The sequence below is a fragment of the Dipodomys merriami genome, unplaced genomic scaffold (assembly GCF_024711535.1).
Source record: "Dipodomys merriami isolate MVZ:Mamm:240054 unplaced genomic scaffold, mDipMer1.0.p SCAF_69, whole genome shotgun sequence".
Taxonomy (NCBI): Eukaryota; Metazoa; Chordata; class Mammalia; order Rodentia; family Heteromyidae; genus Dipodomys; species Dipodomys merriami.
The window spans coordinates 5636849-5661857 of NW_027206279.1; the positions used below are offsets into that span (position 1 = coordinate 5636849).

The 25009-nt window shown below is 50.2% G+C and overlaps 2 protein-coding genes across 10 annotated transcripts in view; both read right to left on the bottom strand.

Moving 5' to 3' along the window:
• Positions 1–2806: 2806 nt before the first annotated feature.
• Positions 2807–16010, bottom strand: Pla2g4f (phospholipase A2 group IVF). 4 transcript variants are annotated; one of them, XM_070005863.1, is made up of 21 exons: positions 15832–16010; positions 15012–15084; positions 14459–14595; positions 14251–14379; positions 13142–13182; positions 12847–12889; positions 12447–12513; positions 11344–11513; positions 11148–11240; positions 10894–10931; positions 10536–10671; positions 9275–9411; positions 8776–8998; positions 7951–8065; positions 7660–7797; positions 7469–7576; positions 6080–6274; positions 5706–5764; positions 4529–4706; positions 4036–4266; positions 2807–3846 (listed from the first exon to the last, which is right to left on the bottom strand). In XM_070005863.1, the coding sequence occupies exons 1-20, from the start codon at positions 15940–15942 to the stop codon at positions 4040–4042; spliced, it is 2418 nt and encodes an 805-aa protein (XP_069861964.1). In that variant the 5' UTR covers positions 15943–16010; the 3' UTR covers positions 2807–3846; positions 4036–4039. The 4 variants fall into 4 exon arrangements, with proteins under 4 accessions (XP_069861964.1, XP_069861963.1, XP_069861965.1 ...); XM_070005862.1 differs by having other exon boundaries at positions 4529–4715; positions 5598–5764; XM_070005864.1 differs by lacking the exon at positions 11344–11513 and having other exon boundaries at positions 4529–4715; positions 5598–5764; positions 11148–11182.
• A 2416-nt stretch (positions 16011–18426) lies between these two features.
• Vps39 (VPS39 subunit of HOPS complex) overlaps positions 18427–25009 on the bottom strand; it is a 36239-nt gene continuing 29656 nt past the window's right edge. For all 6 annotated transcript variants that reach the window (XM_070005870.1, XM_070005869.1, XM_070005868.1 and 3 more), the window contains 6 exons: positions 23948–24050; positions 23708–23753; positions 22153–22302; positions 21870–22004; positions 21527–21618; positions 18427–19942 (listed from right to left, as the gene is read on the bottom strand). In XM_070005870.1, the coding sequence (XP_069861971.1) occupies positions 19867–19942; positions 21527–21618; positions 21870–22004; positions 22153–22302; positions 23708–23753; positions 23948–24050 (602 nt within the window). In that variant the 3' untranslated portion in view covers positions 18427–19866. The remainder of the gene's footprint in view (positions 19943–21526; positions 21619–21869; positions 22005–22152; positions 22303–23707; positions 23754–23947; positions 24051–25009) is intronic.

Consider the following 25009-nt stretch of genomic DNA (forward strand, 5'->3'; position numbering starts at 1 on the left):
AAAGGATGGGCCTCTCTCAGAGCAAGGGCAGGGATAAGGCCAAGCCAAAGCATGCATTCATTTTAGAAATATTTATTAAGCATCTGCTAGCCACTGTATAGAAAACCAGGGGTAGCCGGGCGCCGGTGGCTCATGCCTGTAATCCTAGCTACTCAGGAGGCTGAGATCTGAGGATCTCAGTTCAAAGCCAGCCCGGGCAGGAAAGACCTTGAGACTCCTATCTTCAATAAACCACCAGAAAACTGGAAGTGGCACTGTAGCTAAAGTGGTAGAGCGCTCGCCTTGAGCTGAAGAGCTGAGGGACAGCACCCAAGCCCAGAGTTCAAGCCCCACAACCAACCAAAAAAAAAAAAAAGTCAGGGTGTAGAAACAGGCCTGGTCCCCAACTCAGGAAGCCTTTGATATAATTCATCCTTTGTATAATCCATCTTTTTCCTCTGTGTCTCTCCACCATAGAGCATACCAGTGGTTTAGAATCTGCAATGTAGCCAGGCTCAGTCATTCATACCTGTCATCCTAGCTATTCAGGAGATTGGGAAGATCATAGTTCCAAGTCATCTCGGGGCCGGAGCGGGGGGGGGGGGGCAGTTTGCAAGACCCCTATCTCAAAAGAAAACAGCTGGGCTTGGTGGTCTGAATCTGTCATTCCAGCTATGATAGGAAGTGTTTAAATAGGAGGCTCAAGGTCCAGGCCAGATCACGTAAAAATAACCAAAGCAAAAAAGGGCTAGAGGCATTGGCTCAGCAGTAAAGCAATTAGCTATCAAGCACAAAGTTCTGAGTTCAAACCCCAGTAGCACACACACACACACACACACACACACACACACACACACACACACACACACACACACACACACACACACACACACACACACACACACACACACAAACTAGTAATAGCAATAATCTGAAAGGTCTTGGAGGGCTGAACAGAGCCTCTAAAATTGCAAGGAAAAGAGCCATGGAAGAGTTGCACATAAACATTACTCAGCTAATCACCTTGGTTTGAAGGCAGTGTGTCAGGTATGTGGGCTGCAGGCTAGGTTATGAAATAGGAAGTCTCAAGAACTTCCCAGGAGGAGCCCAGCATCCTCAGAGCGCCTCCAGTCTCCCTACCTGGCCCTTTCTTATCTCTGGGGAGGCTTTCCCTATCCCCACTCTGCATGAATGGTCTTTTTTCTGTCTATAAACGTTCCACATGTCAAAAATTTGTGTCTTGTGATTTGCATTGTCATAGTTGTAACTTTTACAATCTAAGTCATAATTGCAAGGCCAGATGGATCGAGCCTTTTATAAATCTCCAAAACATGCACCAGAGCTCAATGGTTCTAAGTGTGAATAAGACCCTCTAATAGTTTTTAATTTCTGCAGACTGCTAGGTTACAATAGAAAACAACCAGAGGTTGGCCACAGACTTGACCAGAACTCCCCCCTGCCCCATTCTCACCCTTCTTCTGAGTTTCAGACAACCTACCAGGTTCATGTGGAATCTCACCTTTCTCGCCCCAGCATAGTCTCAGCTGAAATGAGATTGCTTTCCTGTATAAACCCAGAAAACCAACACCCTGCCCCCTCCAGCGGCCTGCTTGCCTGAGTTATAAGGGACCTGCGGTATATCTAGGCCACCTGCAAGACTCAGAGTCCTGCCCAGCCTGCTCCCTTGCTACACCAAGAAGCAGACCTGAGATCCCTGCCTCCCAAGGCCCCTCAGTGCACTGGAGGGATGGTAGTACATGATGTGAAACAGAGCTGTTTGTCCAAGATCAAACTCCAAGCCTCCTTATTACATGCCCCATGGATAGCTTTACTCTTGTAACAGGATTTTTGATGAATATGAAAATGTGCTTTTAATGTCTCCTCCCATTCTCATTCCCTTCAGCCAATAGCCTCCACTGTCAAAGCTGGAACTGAGAGACAGGAGCCCCCCCTTCCGCTTCAAGACCACTTGGAGGGTCAAGGGGCGGAGGCTGAACACGGGGAAGAAAAGAAAGGGTTCTCTACAGTCTGTTTGTTTCCATGTATCATGAGCAGTGATTTGAACTGTGAGCTCTATGAAGAGTATTCTAGAAGTTGCCTACCCAACATATGGTGAAAGAAGCAAGCTGCCATACTTCCGAGAAGAGAACAGAAAGGAAAGTTGGCACCTTGGCCCCTGAACTTGGAGGACATCAGATACAAATGAATAATTTGGTAGAAATTCAGTAAGTATGTGTGTAGCCCTTTGTGTACAAGTATAACCTGGGAAAAGAGAAGCACTGTGTAGGACACAGTGGTGGCCACAGCAGTCCTGATTATGATGCTTGTTGTCTCCTAAACTGGGATCATCTTATCTGAGTTCTGCTCATACTTTTTTCCCATCACAAAAAAGAAATATAAACATATCACATAATCACAATAATATAAACAATCAATATATAATTATAATCTAACACTACTGTGGAATTGAAAAAAGTTAGTGTCAAAGTATTGTCAAACAACCGAGAATAATATTAATGACATAATATATATATTACATTATAGATATCTGAATTACATGCATATGTATTATATACCATATATATGTATGTATTGTATGTATACAGGTATATATTATATCTATGTAGGTATATGTTATATATATATATTACTATGTGTTATATGTATATGGTATACACATAATGTATAATGTATATTGTATATAATTGCATAAATAATTATATAAAATATATAATACTTAGGTTTTTTAGAATTTGGCAATCAATAAGTACATAAAGAATTGCCCAATAGGTTAAGTCAGGAGTTTTGCAGCAATATCTGTCCAGTTGCCCAATGAATTAGTCAGGATTTTTATTCAAGTATCAAGAAGCCAAAGTTAAACTGCCTTAGGCAGAAAAGCAACTCCTGATGTAACTACAACCACGAGTTACCAAATTTATAAAGAATCCAAAGTTCATGAGAGGCAATAAGAGCCTGCACTAAAGAAACAGTTTATAGAACAATGAGAAGAGTGCCTTGAGGCACATTATATTAATATCAGCACAGTTAAAGTACAGAACAAAGAAAAACCAATAGTGCCTGTAATCCCAGCTATGTCAGAGGCAGGATAGAAGGTAACAGTTCAGGCTAGCCAGGGCAAAATATAAGACCCTACCTGAAAAATGACTAAGGCAAAAGAGGAGTGGCGATTTGAGGGAAAGAGTATCTATCTGGCTAGCACAATGCAAGGCCCTGAGTGCGAACCTCAGTACCAGAAAAAGAAAATCCAGAAATTAAAAGAGCTCCTTGATACTATTTTAAACTTGTGCTTAAAATTATATATCAATTAAGCTTTTAAAACATAAGTCCTAAAGGCTGGAGAAATGTAAATTATCTACAACAGACTGAGAACCTAATCAACATCATCAGACTGCTCACCGGTGATACCAAAGACAAGGAAGAACTAGTATGTGAGTGAATGTAAGTTTGGACCAAGAGTTCTCTACTTATTCAGGGTGTGGTTCACGTGTCAGGACATGAATAAACAATTTTGGAGAGGCCAGACTTCAGGAAGGCGAGCAGAGAGGGACGGTGACCTCTGAGGAGCGACATGAAAGCCAGAGATGAAGGAGCTTTATTGGCAAGACACATGGTCGATACGGGCATGGCCACTCTTTATTCTTGGACAGCACAGAATTCAGGAACTTGGGGTCTCGGTGTACGGATGGCAGTCCACACCTCAGGGTTCCCAGCCCCCACTCTGGGGAGGCTGTGAGTGCTTGGGCCCTCAGAGGGCCTTCGGGGTGGGGGTGACAAGGCTGCTGCCTGCTTCTCTGCACAGTGCATCGTTCCCTGAGCACCCTCTTCTGCCTAGCGTCCCCCACAGCCCTGGAGAAACACAGAGGAGGACCTGGCTCTAAAACCAGGCTAGAAGTCTGCCACTTTCCAGGCCTGAGGAGCCTCAGGGCAGGTCTTGGAGAGGTAGGAAGCAGAACCCCCTAATGGGACCCCCCCATCCCTCCCTTGGCGAGTCTGCCCTAGTACCCCATGTTGTGTGACATTGGCTCTGACTCCTACCTGCTCAGTCCTCGGCCCTCTCGCCCGCCTGTGCCTGTCGCCGGTCCAGAGCCAGCCGGAGGGCATGCCTGACGGCTTCCACGTTGTTCAGAATGTTGTATCGGCTCAGGGCCACCAGCCGGTCAAACTCTTCAGGCTCATAGGTGAAGTTCATCATGCCATAGGGGGTGTCTGGCCCATTGGTGTCGAAGTCCCCAAACGCCTTCTCCTCAGCTGTTTGCCTCTCCACACCTGGGGGTGAGGAACAGAAGTGAGGTTAGGCTGGGGTCCTCTGGGGAATCCCTTGGATCCTACCTGAGTCATGTCTCAGCTCCCATGCTCATCAGGGAAGATGGCCCAGCTAAAAACACTGGAGCCCAGGAAGCTGAGGACAGCAGCCACCAGAGACAGGCTTTTGTACATTGCCCAGGGAGTCCGCTCTAAGGTGCATCCATCACCACCCCTCCAGCCCCAGAGCTGTACAGGTCAGATGCAGGGCAGGATGTCCCCTTACCTGGGGCCAGGTGTGTGCGAAAGGTGCTGTTGACAAGGGGGAAGTGCAACACGATGGGCGAGTGGGGGTCGTCAGCGTTGGCAAACAGATAGCACTCCTGAGGTTCCTCCAGGTCCTCCGGGCCCAGCTCTATCCTGGGGAAGGGGATCCCTCGGTCCTGGCAGTACTTCTCTGTCATCTGTAAGACCTTGCGGGGGCGGGGGGGGGGGGCGGGAGGGGGGAAGGGTGAGCTCCTGGCCTAGTCCACCCTCCACGCTGGCTCTGACCCTGCCGGGACTCCACAGATCCTGACTTCAAGCAGCTCTGCGACGGAAAAGCCACGCTGGTCAGATTTTAAAGAATGAGAGTACACATCTAGTGAAACTGTAACAGAGTCCCTGTAATCAACGGTGGCCAAGAATGAATCATCGAAAGCCTTTAGATCTTGAGTGGCATCCTCATTCTTACTATCATTCCTCCCTGTCACCTGGCTTTCCCTTCTGGGACCCCCTCTGTTCCTGTTAGGGGCTGGTCTCAATGTCACAGGGTTGACAGAATGACTACATGGTGAGCACTTAAGCAGCCTCTATCTGTCTTCTGATCCAGGGCACTCGTTAGACCGAAGAAGGCAAAGAGGACAAAGAGAGAGGGGCTGGTCTAGGGGCATCGCCACACCCAGATCCACATGGTGACCTCTGTCTGCTGCTCTATAGTTTTTGAGGCTGTCACCCTTGGAGTCACCCTGAAGAGACCTTAGTGGCTGTTGTTACCATCGCAATAAAGGCCAGGAGGCCCAAGCCTGTCCTGGGGTGGGGAAGGAATCTCATGACAATAAGAGAAGGTATCTGGGATGGTCTAGACGATGCCCAACAACCTCTTGTGGTTTCTTCTCCCTACTCCCTCTCATGATCCCAGCTGTTCTTCTCTCTAGTGGGGACAGCACACTTCCAACTGTATTTAGAAGGCACACACCACAGAGCAGAGGCTCAGCCCACCACCCAGGGTAGCCTCCAAACACCCAGCAAGGCCCTTTAGCAGAAAACGCTCTTCTCCTCCCTCTGCCCCTCACCACGTCCCTCCCTCTCCTTACATTAAAAGGGGCATCCAAGGAGTAGTCAAAGGATAGAATGAGGTCCACAGCCCTCTGGGGTACCAGTGTGAGTGGGAAAGGTGAGTTGATGGCAAAACCTCCATCCACCAGGGACAGGCAGTCCTGCATGGGTGTGAGCTGGTTCGGGAAGGCGTCTAGGTGTGTGTCTGCAAGATGCACAGGACAATCCCGGCTGCTCTTGCTGCCAACCCTTTTTCTCTTCGTAGTTGAAGTCATGCTTTCTCTGTAGAGTTCTCTCATTGACTCTGACAGCTCGGGGGTCTCTCATCCCAGCCCTCCCCTCTTTCCTTCTGACTTCCAGCAGAGTCATCAGGGCCTGCCTTCAGTCCTCACGCACTAGGTGATCATAATTCGGGCCCCAAAGACTCCCAACAAAAACACTGGCTCCACCCAGTGAGGGACAAGCAGAAAGGGGGGGGGGGGGAACACTCCTGTCTCACCCTATCCAAGAAAACACCAACCTTTCCAGGCCACAAACTCCCTTGCAGCTACATAGTCCTTGTGAAGGCAGAGGCCCTGGGTGAAGTTGAAGGAATGGGCAGAAGTCAGGCGGGAGGTGAATATGTCCAGCACGGCCTGGAAGAGGGGGCCCTGTGGGGTGAAGAGCTTGGTGTGCAGCCGTGTGGGGTCCTGAGGCTGGACCTTTGAACAGTCATCTAGAGAAGGCAGGGACAGTGACATACAGTAAGGAGTGGCCCTTACAGCTCAGGGGAGCCCCTCCAGGCTTCATACCCTCCCCACCCACATCCCAGCCTGTTTCACGGCTTCATCCCTTGAAAATGACTTTTATTTTTGGGGGGGTCCGGTCGTGGGGCTTGAACTCTGGGCCTGGGCACTGTCCCTCAGCTCTTCAGCTCAACGCTAGTGCTCTACCACTTGAGCCACAGCACCACTTCTGGCTTTTTTCTTTTTGCTTATGTGGTGCTGAGGAATCGAACCCAGGGCCTCATGCATGCAAGGCAAGCGCTCTACCACTGAGCCACCTTCCCAGCCCGAAAATGACTTTTTTCCTCTTGTGCCTTCCTCTTGTGTTTTGGAAATCACCTATGTCTTTGCATTTGTTAACCAACTGACTGGCTGTCCTCCTCTTGAAAGTACGTGTGTTGGTAAGTTTGAATCAGAACTCTATGCCAGGAACACTAAGGGTCCTGGGCTATGTTGCTGCGTGTGGTAGGTATGAGAGGCAGTGCACAGGATGGGGGCCTGGCCCTGCAGGGCTTGGGGCCCATTGGGTGTGTGAGTGGGCAGAGGGAGGTCATATAAATAGATAAGAATTGGGGGGGGGAGTAGGGGACATTTTTTTTTTTTGAGACAGGGTTTTACTATGTAGCCCAGGCAAGCCACAGACTTGGCCATCTTCCTGCCTCCCAAGTATTGGGATTACAGGGCTGAGCCATGATAGCCAGCAGGAGATAATAAATCCAGATCCTAAATGGGGATCATGGTGGGGATGTGCTATAGTCCTAAGGGACCAGTGTGACAATCCCCTCACTCAGCCTTAGGAGGAGAGAATAAAAAAAGATGTTTTCTAAGTGACAGCTGAGTTGAAGGGGTGTGTGTATGTGTGTGTGTGTGTGTGTGTGTGTGTGTGCGCGCGCGCGCGCGCGTGTGCACTCATGGTGTTGGAGGTGCTGGGATGCAAGGCTTCCCAAATGCCACGTAAGGGCCTAGCAGGAGCCATTCCATCAGTCCTCACAGCTGGCACATTTATAGACCTTAATCTAGAGGTCATTTTCTCAGAACTTCTCTGAATCTAATGAGAGAGCCATACCATTCACCATCTCCCCGCTCCCCCATTCTTCATCCCTCTGCCAGGCACGTGGTGGCAGGGACGGGGTCTTTGCCCTCACCTGTGACATTCACACTATCTTTGTGCCAGTTCAGGAAGCCCAGCCCTGAGCCAGTGGTCTTCAGGAAGATCTCATCCAGGCTGGCTGCGAAGGCGCTGCCCCACATCCCTAACGAGACAGGCAGGGACCCCATGTCAGGCCCTACTAGCCCCGGCCCAGCTTGTCCTGCAGAAACTCCAGCCTAGACTCACCCTGCAAGTAGCAGATACGGGGCTCAGGCCGGCGCTGCAGCAGCCTTCCCATGAAGAACTCAGAGCCAAAAAGCTCAGTGGGGACATAAACTCCGTACTTGGGAAAGCCGACCTCATGGGGGGTGAACTCGCACCACTCTGGGGAAGAGGAAGTCACGGGAAGGCTTCCTGCCAGGACACTCATGCCTGAGCAGGATTCTAGTCAAGACTCCTGACAGCTCCTCACCCACCCTCCCCACCCTCTTCACCCACCCATGCCTCCTTCCTTTGCCTCCACACTCAGGTACCTACCTGCAAAGTCTTTCCCGCTGATGTTGGTGTGAACATTGACAGTGGCATAGATGGGGTAAGGGTTCTGACCCTGGCTGATCGCACCCTGCTGGTCAGACAGCTTGGCAGGGCTCACCTGGGAAGAAGAGAAGCAGCGAGGCCTCTTTAGGGTCTCCATCCCCATGGCCTGAGGTTCTTATCTTGTGGACAGTGGCAAGCCCACAGCACAAGCTTTTTTGAATTTCCAGGGCCATTGTGAGTTCTCTGTGATTTCAGAGTATATGGGAACTCCAGTCTGCTTCTTTCCCACTCAAGAAAACAGATCCGAATGCAAGTCATCATTAAGTAAATCATCTAAATTACTTTAAAATGGAGTTGACTTTGACATGAAGGCATGACACACACCCACAACTGACAGCCACCCATGGGGGTCAGCTGTGTCCCAGTGGGCAGCCCTGAGCCTTCTTATTCCCACAACCACCTGGGCCTGTGGTTCTAGGAGCCACCACCAGGACTGAATTGGCCAGAGAGTAGGCCTGGCACCCTTGGGCCTTGGTGGCAGGCAGAAACCATTGCAGAATCCTAGGAAGTGAGACCCAGGCAAGGGTGGTTTTGAAAAGCTGTGCAGGTTGAGAACTATGGCCTGCTGCTACCTTCCCAGATTAGGAACCTAGAAGGGAAAGTGGGGTGGGTCCACTCTAATGTCTCACCCCTTCCCCTGCGGGGAGCTTACCCTCCAGGGTACAGTTTTACAAGGCTCATATCTTAGCCTGAGGACCAAGGCAGAAAGAAATCAGGGAGGGAGGGGATACAGAAAGGGTAGAGTTTTACGTCACGTTCTCTTACCTCCTGGTTGAGGAAATATTCAATGAGGAGGCCCCAGAAGTCAACAAGGGACACGCTGTGGCCGCTGCTCTTCCGGGCTCCCAGCTCCTGAATGTAGTATTGTAGCTGCTCTGTGGACACCGCCCCCAGCTTACTGCTGCAGACCCGAGCCTGGGCATGCTCAATGGGGCCCTGCAAGGCCACGTGGGACCAGGCTGGGTCCTTATAGAGCGTGGAGATGCACCTGGGGGTGAAAGGGGTGGGGGGGGGGGAAGGCTGTGTAAGTTGGGGGCAGGGGAGCACAGCAGGGAAGGAGATATACAGTCTGTGACTCTCCCTCCCCATGTGTCCCTGATGCCCTGCAGCCCCTCCCCAAGGGCGCCCCCTCCCTCCAGTGGAGCCTCCTGCTCTTCCTAATTTCCTTCCTGACAGGTTCCAGCCCCTCCTTGTGGACTCCATGAGAACACTGGGTCACACCTCTACCCCTCCGTGGCTCACTTTTATTCTGTGCCTCACTTACCAGGTGGAGCCGGAGACCCCACTCAGGTAGGTCACCGTGTCCAGGAGGCCAAGCTCCTGTAGCCCTGCGAGGCTGCCATAGAGGGAAGTCATGGCTCGGGTTCCACCCCCAGACCCCAACACGGCCACCACAGGTACCTGGACAATGATGACAATTTACTCATATCACTGGAGTGTTCCATTCCTGCCTACCCATGTTGGGCATCATTATTAAGACCTTACAAGAATTAGCCTACCCACTCCTCATAGCACCCAAACTGAGAGAACCCCCAATTTTCAGCTGGTCAGCTTTTCCATGTCAGATGGACTCATTCTGCCTTGATTCTTGGCTCCTTTTCCTGGTTTTTCTCCTCCTGTCTTTTCTTCTCCCTGGCCTCAGTTCACTGAGGGCCCTGTTGTTTCTGCACCGGAGGAGCTGGCAATTGGGTGCCCAGTGGCCACGTATGTTGGTGGATGAGCTATCTAGACGTGTCAGCTTGGTGGCGCCAGGCACAGGCCCCACCCCCTCAGCACACACACAGCCTGAGAGAAGCTACCAGCCTGTTCCTCATTTACCACAGGTCCAGCTCCCAGAGCTCTTTTCCATCTTCCTCCTTCTTCTTTGCCTGAGAGATATCATGGATCCTCCACCTCCAGATCCCTTTGACCCCTTATGAGCTCACTTGTGAACCACCAAAACTGATTTGTTGAAGTCCCACCCCTTACCATGACTACATGAGGAGACTGGGCCTATAAAGGTAAAGTGAAGTCAAAGGACAGGGCTCTAATTGGGTGTGACTGGTGTCCTTATAAGAAGGGGAAGAGGGCTGGACGTATGAGGCAGAAGGATCACAAGTTCAAGGCCAGCCTAGGATACAGAGTTAGACCCTCAAAGGAGGAGACGGAAGAGGATAAGATGAGAAATACCAGAGAGCTACTCTTTTTCTCTCTGATCCAGCAGCCCAGCCTCCCACCCCCCAAGTCCAGGTGAGAGGCCTTGCCAGAAACCAACTCTGATGGCACCTTGACATTGACCTTCTAGCCTCCAGGAAACCATTTCTATGGTAGCCCAAGCTGAGTAAGGCAGCCAGCTTTGGCCAGCCTGTTAGGCCCTCCTTCCAGTTCTCCTTGATTCCTGATTGGACCCATTGGCCCAGTCCTGCTTAACTTCCTCCTCTGTCCCCTGGACTTCCTGTCACCTCCTAGCCTACAACTCCCCTTAAGGGAGAGGACTGGCTTTGGTCCTAGCGCCTCTGGGGTCCAGCTCCTCCTCAGTCCCATACCTGGTCACAGCGTGGAGCTTCAGTCAATCCAAGCACCCGCTTCACAGCCTGGGACACGACCTGTTTCCTCTTGTCTAGGAACTCCTGCTCCCCGTCACAGAGGCCAAAGCCAAGGCGTAGGTCCAGGTCCCCAGAGCTGCCTCAGATGGGGCAGGTGGGCTCTGGGTGACTATTCAGTGCAGAAGAGCCTCAGGCCTCCCCCATGGATCACAGGAGCAGACCCACACTCAGTAACAACCCTCAGAAAGACTCAGGAGACTCTACACCTGCACCCAAACTGTGGAGGGAAGATGAATGCCATGGAAAGCAGAATGTACTACCTGGTCCCCAAAGGCCTTCTGCCTGAAGTCTCACCTACCTCATTTCAGCCTTCATACTCAAAGTCACCTCCCGGCCCTGAAAGACATGGCAACCCTATCCTGAGCACAACTGAGCAGGACTCTCCCAGGAACCCTGTCCCCAACTCTAGCCCTGGTATCCAGTAACTGGCCTATGTGGACAGCATGGTGGAGCTCCCAACTGGCCTGATCTTGTTCCCCTGCCCCGCCCTCCAGGGCTCCCTTGATTGTTACTCAAAAAGCAGGGGTCCCCAGCCTCCAGGCAGAGCCTTACCTCCCCCAGGACCACACAGTGCTGCAACTCTCGGCCTAAGGGCAAAGAAGAGAGCAGGATGTCCCCCTCATCCAGCTGGGCGCTTGGGCTACCCTGTGGACAAGACACCAAGAAGCGATGGACAAGAGAAGAATGTGTGCTTTCCAAAAGCTGCTGCTCCGATGCCATCACCCGACTTTTGCCAAGGCTCACTCACCTGCACAATCTCGAGCTCCTCTTCCATCTCCACGTTCAGCCTGGAGCCCAGCACAGGGTTCACATGGAAGGCAAAGGTGGGCAGGCGATCTGGCTCCACGGGCGGCTGCAAGGGCAGGAGCTGTGGCTTCTCATAAGCCCCAGGCACTGCCAGCTGGATCTGCCCGGAGCCTGTTTGCCAAGGGCCCAGAGGAGGAATAGAATCAGGAGAGCCTGTGTGTGTGTGTGTCAGGATGGCCTCATCCTGGACACAACAACCCTTCCTTCTTCTTTTCCCCAACGCTCATCTCCCTGATCACTCTCAGGAAAAACATCCTGAAAGAATCTGTCTTCCAGGAGGACGTAGGCTGTGTCACCTGCCCTGGTCAAAGTGGGACTCTGGGGGGAATGGGAAACACATAAATACTTAGAGAAGGAGAAGGGTGAAGGAAGGCAAGGAGGGGGAAGCCCTGTTCATAGCCTCTGGCTTGGTGATCTTAAAGTTACTTTATTAACTATATAATATATACTTATATAGACAATGAAGGATCTAGTTATTATTGTATGAATTGCCAGTTTTCAACTGTCCTCATTCAAACTCATTGCTAAAAGGGGGTGGGGGGGGCGCGGTTATGATCAGAGAGAAACAAGTCACTCAGGCCTCAGTTCCTAGTTGGAAGATCTCAGGAGGATGTAGGGATTGGCTCTCTGGCACTTCTACTGGGGCCTTAAGGCCTTAAGGACACGTCCAGTCCTGTCTGCTTGTCACAGAGGTGGAGGAAAGACTGGTGGAACACCCAGCTCCCCCATCCCCCACCAAGCCCAGTGTCAGTCAGCTGAGCCCCGCCAACCAACCGCCAGATGTGTGAGCTAGGTCCATGCTTCTTGTGTGCCATGGAGGTTTCTAGAGATGCCTGTTCCAGAGCTACAGCTGGGCAGCTACAACCTGTACGCTGTATGCTTGGCCACTTACAGAGAGAGAAAGATTACTGCCTTCAGGGTTCATCTGTTATGAGCTGTGAGAACTGGAGAACTTCCTGCTCCAGGGCCAGGGCAGCAGCCCCAACGCCTCCTTTACAGCCCCCAGGAAGGAGGGTCAGACCCGAGGCTGTGCACCAGACTCACCAAACTCTTGATGTGAGGCTGTCCTGTCTGCCTTGAGGGTACCCTGGACTCTCAGACAAGGTTGAGCCTGAGAAAAGTAGATGCTCTGGGATCCAGGGAGCCCCCAGGGACTGGACCAGAATTGGGGAGGGAGATGTATGGGGCAAGAAAAGACATTCTAGGGCCTATGTTTTATGGGCAGGGGGCCCTCTGCAGTAGCCCCAAGGTTGTACTATGCCCTCTGCCCAGGACTCAGGGGAATGGGGTCCCGGGAAAGGCAGGAAAGGGTCTTCATGTTCTTCATCTTCCTCGTGTGCCTCCCCTCTGAAGAGGGTTTAAGTGTCCTTCAGAGACACGCAGGCACCCTGGACCCCGCCTGCCCCCCTTCCCCGGTCAGCCCAAGCCCACCTTCCCAACTCACCACCAGGACTCCATTGGTGATGACCTCAGAGGCAGGCGCCTGGCTGCAAGAGATGAGGCACGTGTGAGCTATTGGCTCCGTTGCAGGACAACAACAGTGTGACCCAAGCCATTGAAAGAGCCTGGAAGCATGGTAGGGTTTGGGGTTTGTTTTTTTTTTGAGGGGGGAGGGAGGAACAATACAATATGCAAATGGGTGTGTGACACAGACTGCTCCCTCTGCAAGGCCAGCACAGGCCATGATGACCGGCAGCGAGGAGGAAATGGTGGGCGCACTGGGCTCTGCCGGGACTTACCTCTTCTCCAGAATAAATTCCACCTGCAACTCTTGTGAATCCTACATGGAGGGAGCAGAGGACACAAGTTTGATTGCTTTTTTTTTTTTTTTTTTTGGGTCCAGTCGCAGGGCCTGAACTCTGGGCCTGGGCGCTGTCCCTCAGCTCTTCAGCTCAAGGCTAGCGCTCTACCACTTGAGCCACAGCACCACTTCCGGCTTTTTTTCTTTTTACTTATGTGGTGCTGGGGAATGGAACTCAGGGCCTCATGCATGCAAGGCAAGCACTCTACCACTGAGCTACCTTCCCAGCCCCCAAATTAGATTTCTTTTTTGGGGGGGTGTCTGATTGTGAGGCCTGAACTCTGGGCCTGGGCGCTGTCCCTCAGCTCTTCAGCTCAAGGCTAGCACTCCACCACTTGAGCCACAGCGCCACTTCCAGCTTTTTTTTCTTATGTGGTACTGAGGAATCGAACCCAGGGCCTCAGGCATGCAAGGCAAGCACTCTACCACTGAGCCACCTTCCCAGCCCTGATTGCTTTTTTTTTTAAGGCTCCTATTTTGAAATGGGACTGTCCTTGCTCATTTGCTGGGACTGAGAGAGGAGGCTGTTGTGGCTTCTCATGAGCACAGAAAGGCTCCACACGGAGCATCACTCATTCAGAGGTATGTGCTAGATAGTAAGGATGCAGTGGTCACTGAGGCAGACAAAAGAGCATGCTCTCAAGGAGATAGATCTTGGCAATGTCGGTTGTGGGGCTTGAACTCTGTGCCTGAGTGCTATCCCTGAGCTTTTCAGCTCAAGGCAAATGATCTACCACTTGAGCTACAGCACCACTTTCAGTTTTCTGGTAGCTAATTGGAGATAAGAGTCTCTTGGACTGTTCCTGCGCAGGTGGGCTTTGGACCATGATCCTCAGATCTCAGCCTCCTGAGTAGCTAGGCTTACAGGCATGCACCACTGGTGCCCAGCTCTTGGCAGTATTCGAGGGGGTGACATGGGGTCAGGGCTGCAAAGAGGAGGCTTGGTCTGTGCTGATGGGGTCCCCCTCCCTTCAGTCAATGGTCCTGGGGGACCTGGAGGACCTCTCCACTGGAGCTTGGCTAGCTGATGATGCACACAGGGCTCACCTGCTGGTTGAGTGGGAAGGTGTGTCGATAGGGCTGGCCTGGCTGGAGATTGCTCAGGTCAAACAGGAGCACAGAGAGTGGGTTGCTGCTCAGGATGTTCTCATCACCAAGGGTGAGCTCCAGGACATTCTGGAAACAGGGCATGCCGAGGTCAGCACCCTGGGGGAACGCCTTGCTCTTCATGGCCCTGCCCCTCACTGGCACCTACCTTCACAGCCCCATGGATCTGGTAGTAGAAGGTCTCATTCCATTCGGGGTCACCGCAGTTCAACACGGTTTTGGTCCGGGCAAAGCTGGTGGATGCCGTGGGCAGCCATAGTTGCACATAGCAGTCAGCTTCAGACACTGCAAGGAAAATGGAAGAGAGGTCCTCAGCCTTCAGCTCACTGCAGGAATGCTTTCTGGGGGCATAGGGCTGGGGAGAGGAGGCTGCCTGGTATGGTGGGAAGAGGGAGATCTTTGGAGTCCTTGGCTCCATCTTGATCAGGTGTACTTCCCATTCAAATGACCTATCATGGCCTGTTGAAAAGATCACTCAGCAACACAGACTGTTGTATAATTCCCCGAGACCACCTGATTCAAGCAACATGCTCACACACACATTCATGTGCATGAACACACACGTGCGCAGATGCATACATAGCACCCCCATGGGCATGCACATAAAGGCATATGCAAAAACACACACACGCACACATGCATATGAGCTCTAAGAGGCCCTAAGGATAGGAAAGGAGAAGGCAGGGTGGAGGGTCACTCACACAGGTCTGTGCCCTTGATGTTTTTGGCCCTCAGCACCTTCACCTGAAGGTCATAGTATGGATGGGTTTCCCGCTGAAACAAGAGAACTCCAGGAACTCAGTTGGGGTGGTTTCTAGCTCCTGTCCCATCAGCCTGGCCTAGAATCACTGATGCCACTGTGTCAGTTCTGTACCGGGGAGGCCTTTGTAGAATGAACCCAGGCCTTGGGAGGTTTGGCATTGGTGATGAACCTGGGTTCAAATCCAAGCTCCACTATGAAATGGCTGAACTGAGTATGGTTATGAGCCTAAGCCTGAAGCTCTCTGAGATGCCAGTGTTTAAGGGCATTAAATATTAAAAGAGAAAGGTGTGATCCACCACCCGATTAGCTCCCTTACCAAGGCTGGAAGACAGATTAGGAGGCAGTGGGTAGATGAAGCCCTGAGTCAGCTGGCTTGTGTGGTCTGATAAGCCAAGAGTGCAGCTTGGGTTCAGGGTATGTTACATCAGACAGCAGCTTGCTGGCAGAGAAGCTGCCAGCTGATGGTCCCACAAACTCCCATCCCTTCCTCAAAAGCAACCCCTTGGCTACGGGGTTGTATAGCCAAGCCTCACTAGTGGCAAAACCAACCAGTCAAATGCCAATGTCAGATGCCAAAACTCACCCTCCATTTTCTACTAGGAGATTATTTTTCAAAAGCCAAGGCTATGGCCAGTATCTCCAACTGAAGAGGCCCTACCAAATCAACACCCAATTCAGGGGCTAACCTAGTCTTCAAAGGGCACCTTGGCCTCCAGAACTGTCCAGTTCACACTGCTCGGGTAAGACCAGTACATTACCTGCCAGTGTCTCCACTTCGGTCCTCTCTTCTCTCTCTTCCCTAGAAGCACTGCCCCCAGGAGAGGCAGCCCCTTGCCCATCAGCCATCTTGACCAGAGGTCCCAGAGCATGGCCAGTAGCCTAGTGCCCAGCAGGGAGCCTGCCTGCTCTCCAGAGCCACTTGCTCTGCAGCTCAGGTCTGACAGGTAACACTGGAGTGGGGAGGGTGGAGCAGCCACTGTGCTAAGTAAGACTTGGGGCTGAGTGGCCCTGGCTGGAGGTGGAGTTTAAGGAGCTCCAGGAAGTGACCGGAGTTTGCTCTCCTGAGACAAGAGGCAGTCAGTGCTTCAAGAAACTCTTGGAAGTCTCTGATTAGCACTCTTTCTCCAACCCAGCCCCTGTGATCACTGAGCTAGGTGTGAGAGATAAACATCTGAGCCTCGTGGGTTCAGGGGAGCCCAGGTACTCCTAATTTCTAACCAGAACTGACACAGCCTGCTCCTTTAACAACATCCACAAAGCACAGCCTGAACTAGCCTCCTCCAGCTGCTAGCCTGAAACCAGCTACCCTTCAATTCCCACCTTCCTCACAGCTTAAGCAGAAGCAAGAACACCTCTGGTTCCATGTTTCATCTGAACTCAAAGGTGTTTCACATCTCTCTTGGCCTCAGTCATTCCTGAAACACCACAAGTCTGTTGCATGCCAGACCCTTACTATGCATAGGAACAAAAAGGTGAGGAGCCAGATTCTGGAGGCTCGTGCCTGTAACCTTAGCTACTCAGGAGGCTGAGATCTGAGCTTCACAGTCTAGGCAGAAAAGTCCCTGTGGGACTCTTATCTCCAATTAACCACTCAAAACCCACAAGTGGTACTGGTACTGTGGCTCAAAGTGGTAGAGCGCTAGCCATGAGCACAAAGAGGCTCAGGGACAGTGGGCCAGGCCCTGTGTTCAAACCCCATAACTGACCACTACCCTTCCCCCCACAGGCACGCACACACACACACATACACACAAAACCCTAAAAAGTGAGGATGCTCAGTGTCATGACCTCCTGTGGCTTCTGGCACAGCTCTCCTTCCCTAGTCAGTGGAAATACCTAGGTGGTTCAGGTACAGAGGCAGGGCTACCGTCAGGTGGTATAAAGCAGGGCAGGCAGGAAGTAGGCTATTAAAGATAAAGGCTTGGAGTCTTCGCCACTGTAAGCCTCAGGATACAGATGTGATGTCTCTTTGAGGATGGTGATCTAGGTGGCTGAGGAAGAAGTCTCTAAGAAAAGATTTCTAGGGCAGTGAACTGTTAGGAGATGTATTTCTTTTCTTTAGCTAAGATCCAGTCACACAGTGACGGCGCTGTGATACATGTGTGCAGTCCCAGCACCCAGGAAGCAGAGGTGTACCAGATCAGCCTGGACAACACAATGAGATGCCATCTCAAACAAGCAAACACATGATCACATCAACTCCACTACAGAGGCAGAAAGAACATCATCCAAAAAGGTGATGCAATTCTAAAATGGAATGGGGCAAGTTCAGACCAGAAACTGCCAGAACCAAATGGGATGTGATGATTACGTGGCCAAGCCTAGGAGGGAGGGCAGGAGGCACCTGTTTCCGCTTCATTTGGACGGTGATGCCAAGAGCCGGGGATGGGGGAGGGAGACTCAGAAACAGCCAAGTGCTTCATGATCTCTGTGGGTAATGAGGAGGGTACACCTGGAACCACAGCAGCCTAATTGCCCAGAGCGGGCTGATGGCAGAGCCAGCCTAGAAGCCAGGCTCCTGACTGACCTGGGTCCTTTCTGAGATGTATCACTCTCTCTCTAGAAGTGATCTACTCCATGTCTCAAAAAAGTCAGCACAGCCAGGCGCCAGTGGCTCATGCCTATAATCCTAGCTACTCGGGAGACTGAGATCTGAGGATCACAGTTCAAAGCCAGCCTGGGCCAAAAGTCCCTGAGACTGACCTCCAAATAAACCACTCAGAAAACTGGAAGTGGCACTGTGGCTCATGTGGTAGAGTGCTCACCTTAAGCTGAAGAGCTGAGGGACAGCACCCAGGCCCAGAGTTCAAGCCCCACGACCGCCAAAAAAATAAAGTCATCACTCACTTGAGATGGTTTTCATTACCTTCAGGATGAACTCAGGATGGCTAGACAGCTCAGGAAGTAGACAACACAGAGGAGACAAGTCTTATTGGAGCTGGCCCAAGTGGCCAGCTAATACTTCTCTATGCTTCTCAAACAACTCCATCCCTGACTCCTACCAATTCCATGTCCATAACTCACCCTTCCGGCCACAGTGAGCTGCAGGAAGAGCCACACGGCCTTGGGTACATGAAGTGAAGGCTATTTGGCCTATCTGGTGTTCTGGAGTAGCCACGGCTGTGACAATGGCAATGTTCTGTTAGCATCTATGCAGCATCTATTAGCATCTATTTGCCCACCGTCACGCTGGCCCCACTGATCAAGACATTCCTAAGACAAGTGTTACTCTGTTTTCAAAACCAGTCACCAACTAGTTTATTCCTTTGTTTTTAGCTAAATCACTATCCTTTTGTGATCATTTTCAATGGGGTCCATAAAAGGGGGGGGGGAAGAGACCCAAGGAGGCTTGGTTTCCTGCTTGGTTATGTTTATTATGAGCAGTTAAGACATCCCCATCAGTCCTCAGAACAGAGCTTTCCTTTCCAGTCTGATCCATACTTTGATGGAGTGTAGAGAAGGAAGAACAGTTTGAGGAAAGGGATCGTGTATGTAGACCACACAGGAGAAAATACTCTTTATTCCGCTGCTTCAGAGTTCACGAGGTTGAAAGGTACAAGCAGAGCAGTCTGGGAAGGCAGGGGTCACATGGCAGGGCAGTTGCTGCAGTGGAGGGCTGGCCGGATGCCCAGTGCTGTTCAGTAGGGCAGCGCCACTTCTTGAGAAAAGCTGTGGCTAGCTGGGACAGTGGCTTCTTTCTCCATGGATTGCCGGGCTTGCAGACTGGAGGAACCCCCGTGTTTGTGAATGGTGCCAATAGCATTCACTTGGTCTCTTCGGAGAGCATATCTATGAGGAGTCTCGTTTAATCATCACCAGCCAATCAGATTACAACACAGGACCCAGCCCAATGCTGAAGGACCACTGTATGTCAAGGCTAGGCCACTGCATTATCTGCACACTCCTCCAACACTGCCACACAAAGCCAGGGAGTGATCATGCCTAGCAGGAAGGCAAGAGGATGGGAAGTGGCTGGAAAAGGGAACGGTGCCTAAAACACAAATGATTTGCTGTAAGTAGCTGGTGAGTAAGGCAGGAGCAAGTAAGTGCCTCTTGGGGCCCCACCCAGGGGACCACAGACCCCATGCAATGAGGCACTCTCCCTAAGAGCTACTTACACCGTAGCTGACCACTGACCATCCGTGTGCTCCTAGAAAGCAGACTTCCTCTTGCTTCTCACTGTACTCATTTGAATGTTAGCCATCCCCAATGTCCAGGGCCCAGTTGGCACATTGAAGGGAGATATGGGGTAAAATAAATAGAAAGAAAAGAGGTTGAAAACCAAAGAACTAAGCAGGGAGATGACTGGGGACACCGTGGAGAAGTCAGAGCCGTTCAGTCTGTCGCTGGAGTAGTTCTGGTACTGTCTTCCTGTGGGACCCTCAGGCAGCCACTTGGAGAGGTCCTTACAAATCTGTGCACTTGACTTAACAGAAAACTCCCTATAAGCAACCCGGTGAGTACAAACACTTGAGACAAAGTCTCCTTATTTAGGTGACTGGTATACAAAGGCAAGCTGGTGTACTTCATCCTGTCCTAGCAGGTGTTAAAATTCCCTGGAACTGCCTGCAACATAATGGTGTAAAATATGACTAATCTCTTTTCCTATTAAAGAGTTGGCAAGGCCAGACCATGAGTCTAATTAATTCAGAGATGTTCCAGGGCACAATGTAGACAGACGTGTCCAAGCGGGAGACACCTGGTGGTGTCAACCTCACACTCCCAAGGCCGGCTGTTCCTTCACCTTTCTGGGATAGCCGAGCTGTCCAGTGCTGAGTGATGGGCTGCTGGGCTCAGGTGTCAGCTGGGTTTACCTCTTTGGAACAGAAGTAGTGTACGACCACACCATTGGGGTATCTTGCAAATGCACTGCAGGGAAGGAGAACAGCTCAGGGGGAGGAAAGCTTCTGACACAATTCTCCAGCACCTGTAACAGGCCCTTTCTCCAGAAGCCACCCCAAAGCAGACAACCAAACCCCAAAGAACATCTTGCCAAAGGTTTCTGCATTGCCAGTGCCACCCTCACTAAGAAAGAACCAGAAAAAGGATGGATTTCACAGACTTCAAGTGCATGGGGACATTTCCAATTAACTGCTATCCAGCTATAGCAGGAAGTATAAAATAAGTGGACCATGTTCCAGATATGGTCCTGGACAAAAAGTGAGAACATATCTCAAAAACAATCATTGTTGCTGGGTGCCGGTGGCTCAAGTCTATAATCCTAGCTATTGAGGAGGCTGAGATCTGAGGATCGCAGTTCAAAGCCAGCCTGGGCAGGAAAGTTTGTGAAACTCTTATCTTCAATAAACCACCAAAAAAAAAAAACAAAAAACAACACACACACACACACACACAAGTGGCACTGTGGCTTAAGTGGTAGAATGCTCACCTTGAGTTGAAAAGCTCAGGAATAGTACCCAGGGCTACAGTTCAAGCCCTATGACCAAAAAGAAAACAACAAAAAAACCACCCACCAATAAAAATAAACAACCAGTGTTAAATGGAGCTGGAAGTATGGCTCAGCAGTAGAGTGCTTGCCCTGCAAGTTGTACATCTGACTTCAATTCCTAGTACTGCAAAAAAATATTTTTAAAAAAATAAAGGATTAAAAAAAAATACTGCAAGGCTGGAGGTATAGTCAGTGGTAGAGCACCTGCTTACTGCCTACAGCTCAGATCTGGCTCATCAGAACCAGTTTCAGCCTATTCTAACAAATGTCAGTGAGCTGGCTCGTCCTAAAGAAAAGCATGCTTCCAACGATGTAAGGAAAGGATACTGACTATAGAATGTGTCTTAATGTAGTATGTCACTGGCTCAAGAGTTTGTGTTATGATGCTCCAAGTTCAAAGTTCTTTTTTCTACCTTCAGAGGTGCACCCTTCAGAGGCTTGGCAAAAGGGCACTTCTCAAAAAGAAAACTAAACTACTGGGTGCTGGTAGCCCACACCTGTAATCCTAGCTACTCAGGAGGCTGAGATCTGAGGATCGAGGTTCAAAGCCAGCCCAGGCAGAAAAGTCCCAGTGAGACTCTGATATCCAATTAACCATTCAAAGGCAGGAAGTGGCACTGTGGCTCAAGTGGTAAGAGAGCTAGCCTTGAACATAAACAAGCTCAGGGACAGCAGCCAGGCCCTGAGTTCAAATCCCACAACTGACCAAAAAAACACCCCCAAACCCTAAACTAAGAATGTAGCCTATAAAATAATCCCAAACACATTTCAAATGCTATTTGGTGGAACATGCCTGCAAATCCCAGCACTCAGGTAAGAATTCAATTTCTAGTGTTTAAACTCTGAAAGTATGGCCTTCTCTTTCAACATTCAAGTCCAGGGAGTCAGGACAACCAGTAGCTGTGCTTGCTTCCTTCATTAGAGGGTAGAACTCCATTCTAAGCACTCCCTACCTGCAGGGGATCTCTATCCAAGTCTGAGTGCTGCTCAGAGTGGAAGCTCACCTGTTCCCAATCTTCTTCTTACACACAGTGCACACTTTCTCCTCTGTGATAATGCATTTCACCTGCTGGTGTAAAATCCGCTCTTCCTGGACCTGGGAGAGATTAGGGGAGAAGTTCTGTGTCCGGTGCACAGACACAGCAGGCAGAGGACGGCATTACTTCACTCCCAGCCTCCAGAGATTCTCCTTGTTGAAACACTTGCAACACAATGTCAGGCTGATGTTGGATCAGCTTAAGCCGCACTATACAGGTGCACACGGTTGCTCCTCGGAAGGAATGAACCGTAAGGAAATGGTCTCACACTAAAAACCAAAGCCCACCCTAGAATCTGGAAGGCTCATACCCTCAGGAACTCAGCGTGGAGAAGGTTCTTGAGAACTTGATTGAACCGTTTCTTTTGTGCATTTTCTTCCAAGACCTTTTCCAGAAAGATGCGTATGTCATTGATCTGAGTGTTTGCTGGCAGAAGGTTGATGGCCTGGGAACAGGAAAAGAGAGATTACAGACAGAGGCAGACCAAGTGTGAGAAAGAGTAAAGACCTGAGGCCAAGAGCTCTTAGGCCATGGAACCTTTCCCCCATTCCTCTTCTCCCTTGTGCCCCACCTCCCTGGGGAGGACTGCTGACCTTGGTGGTGTCCAGTTTGCTGTGGTGCAGCTCCAGCACCTGCAGGGCAGCCTGGAGGTTTGCCTGAGGCACTAGCAGCTCCAGCTTGATTGGCCCTAGGCAGTGAATGCTTGGGGGTGACAGGTACATCCGAAGCAGGGACAGATACACCTGTCTCATAGATAAAAGTCACATCCATCAGGCAGACAGAGCCCTTCCAGAAACCCCCAGCACTGGGCAGTCCTCGAGGTTAGACAACAGCTCTCCCCATGTATGTGAAACTCGCCATTTTTACCTTTTTGAAGTTTTGTGAAGTCAGATGGCCAAATGATGCAAATGCCACATTTATATCATTTACAAATTGTTAACACCCCGACATAACGGAAAAAGGATCTCTCATTTTCTTTGGCTTTGAAAGCTGAGTCTCTGGCCACATTTTAGCAGGTACAAATAAACCGAAGATAGGATGCCAGGGGCTTGGTGGTAGAGAGCTTGCCTAGCATGCATGAAGCCCGGAGTTTGATTCCTCAGTACCACAAAAACAGGCAAAGCCAGAAGTGGTGCTGTGGCTCAAGTGGTAGAGTACTAGCCTTAAGCAAAAGAAACTCAGGGACAGTGACCAAGCCCTGAGTTCAAGCCCCATGACTGGCCAAAAAAAAAAAAAAAAAAAAAAATAAGGATGCCACATTTCTTTCTTCTTTTTTTAAATGTCAGTATTGGGGCTTGAACTCTGGGCATCTCTTGCTTGGCTATTTCACTCATGGCTGGCTCTCAGCCACTTGAGCCACGTCCACTTCTGACAGAGTCTCTTAGATTAGTCTGCCTGGGCTGGCTTTGAATTGTGATTTTCAAACTTCAGCTTCCTCAGTAGCTAAGATTATAGATGGGAGCTACCAGCACCCAGCTTACATTTCCTTCTAGTGCTATGGGATTTCTCCACTCAGCAATCTCAACTTTGGGGGCTTGATGATCATTTGTAGTTGGGGTTGTCCTGTGCATCATTCAGCAGCCTCTCTGGCTTCTATCCCTAGATTCAAGTAGCATCCTACTTCTCTACAAATCATAGCCACCAGAAGTTCCTTCTTAAGAGCTGGGCCACATAAAGTTAATATATAAATCAGAGAAGCCATAAGTGCTATTAATAATCATATGGCTGATAACTGATCCAAGAACTATCCCAAACTACAACCTATGGCCACCCTGCCTTTCCCTCAATGAACACATGCAAAAGCCACTTCATGCCCTATTTTACTGAGCAATTGTACCAGTGGCACTGAGGTCACACTGGAAGTGGTAAAGACTACCAAAGGGGGGCTGGGAAGGTGGCTCAGAGGTAGGGTGCTTGCCTTGCATGCATGAGGCCCTGGGTTCAATTTCTCAGCACAACATAAGCAGAAAAAGCCAGAAGTGGTGCTGTGGCTCAAGCAGTAGAGCACTAGCCTTGAGCTGAAGAGCAGAGGGACAGCGCCCAGGCCCAGAGTTCAAGCCCCACGACTGACAAAAAAAAAAAAAAAAAAAAAAAGACTATCAAAGGGGCAGGAAATGTACACATGCTCCTTGGGCTACCACTACTTACATCTTTGTTGCCATCTTTGCTTTGGTCGTAGTGTTTGTGACAGTACCTGCAAGGGAGAAAGTGGTCAGAGCAGGCAGGGGAACCATATTCAGGTGCTGGGACAACCCTATGACCCACCCAAGCCAACAATAGCTAAAACCAGGGGGCAGTGTGGGAGGGGACTCATGCTCCTGTAGAGGAAGGTGAGGGTGAACTTGGCCTCTCCGGCTGTGTAGGAGGTGGAAGGACAGGTAAACTTACTCCTCAGCCATCTTGGTATCCTTCAAGACGTGGACATAGATGAAGAGAGCTTGCTCGTGTTTCCCCATGCGCCCCAGCAGGAGAGCGCGTTCTTCTAAGAGGCCTAGAAGGAGAAAAGGGACATAAGCATTGTCACCACTGCTATGCAAGGATAAGAGTAGGGACTTCGCTATGCTCTGTTGGTGGTGGTGGGGTCTGCAGGAGTCGGGGAGGGTACATAGAAAGGGGGAATGAGGGTGAATATGGCCAAAGAACAATGAAACCTTTAGAAATTCTTTTATAAATGTGGGGAGGGATGATAAGGAACAGAGATATAGGAGAGGTGAGATTGATGGGATATGTTGTATGCATGTATGGAAATGTCACAGTGAAATCCACCCTTATACATGTATGATGATAAAAAAAAATCTTTAAAGTGAATTAAAAAAGAATAATTTGTCATTTGCAGGGAAATGGATGGTCAAATGGCACGTGTTTTCTGTCATATGTGGAAGCTAGTTCTAAAATACAGAGACATGATATACAGGACTCTAGGCATTCACACACAGTGAGATCAAAGGAGGAACACAAAAGTGCAATGCCTAAGCTGGGCGTTGGTGGCTCATGTCTGTAATCCTAGCTACTCAGGACGCTGAGATCAAAACCAGCCCGGGCAGGAAAGTCTGTGAGACTCTTATCTCCAATAAATCACTAGAAAACCAGAAATGGTGCTGTGGCTCAAGTGGTAGAGCTCTCATCTTGAGTTGAAGAGCAAGGGACAGCGCCCAAGCCCAGAGTACAAGCCCCACGACCGACAAAAAAAAAAGTGCAATGCCTATATGCATCTGATCATATGAAATAACATTTATCGAAATGAACACTCCAGAAAATGAAAACAAAATCTAAGACAAAAATAGTTGGGGTGAGGACATACAATAGCCACACACAAAGAAGAATGCCCTTGCCAAGCCAGGCACTGCAGGGGAGATAAGCAAACAGCTGGTCTCAGCACTCACAGCTTACATATCAGACAAATTTGTCTCTTTCAGATAAACTGTGCCAGACTACAGAAAGTGCTGACCA

Bases quoted from the DNA above. Each gene is read 5' to 3' on its own strand.
- Pla2g4f (XM_070005862.1), bottom strand. From the start codon at position 15,942: ATGCTCTGGGACCTCTGGTCAAGATGGCTGATGGGCAAGGGGCTGCCT. The intron at 15,085-15,831 runs GTAATGTACTGG...CTCTTGTTTCAG, and splicing joins CGAAGTGGAGACACTGGCAG to CGGGAAACCCATCCATACTA. The intron at 4,267-4,528 runs GTAAGGGGACAT...CCTCACCCCCAG, and splicing joins TCGCACACACCTGGCCCCAG to GTGTGGAGAGGCAAACAGCT.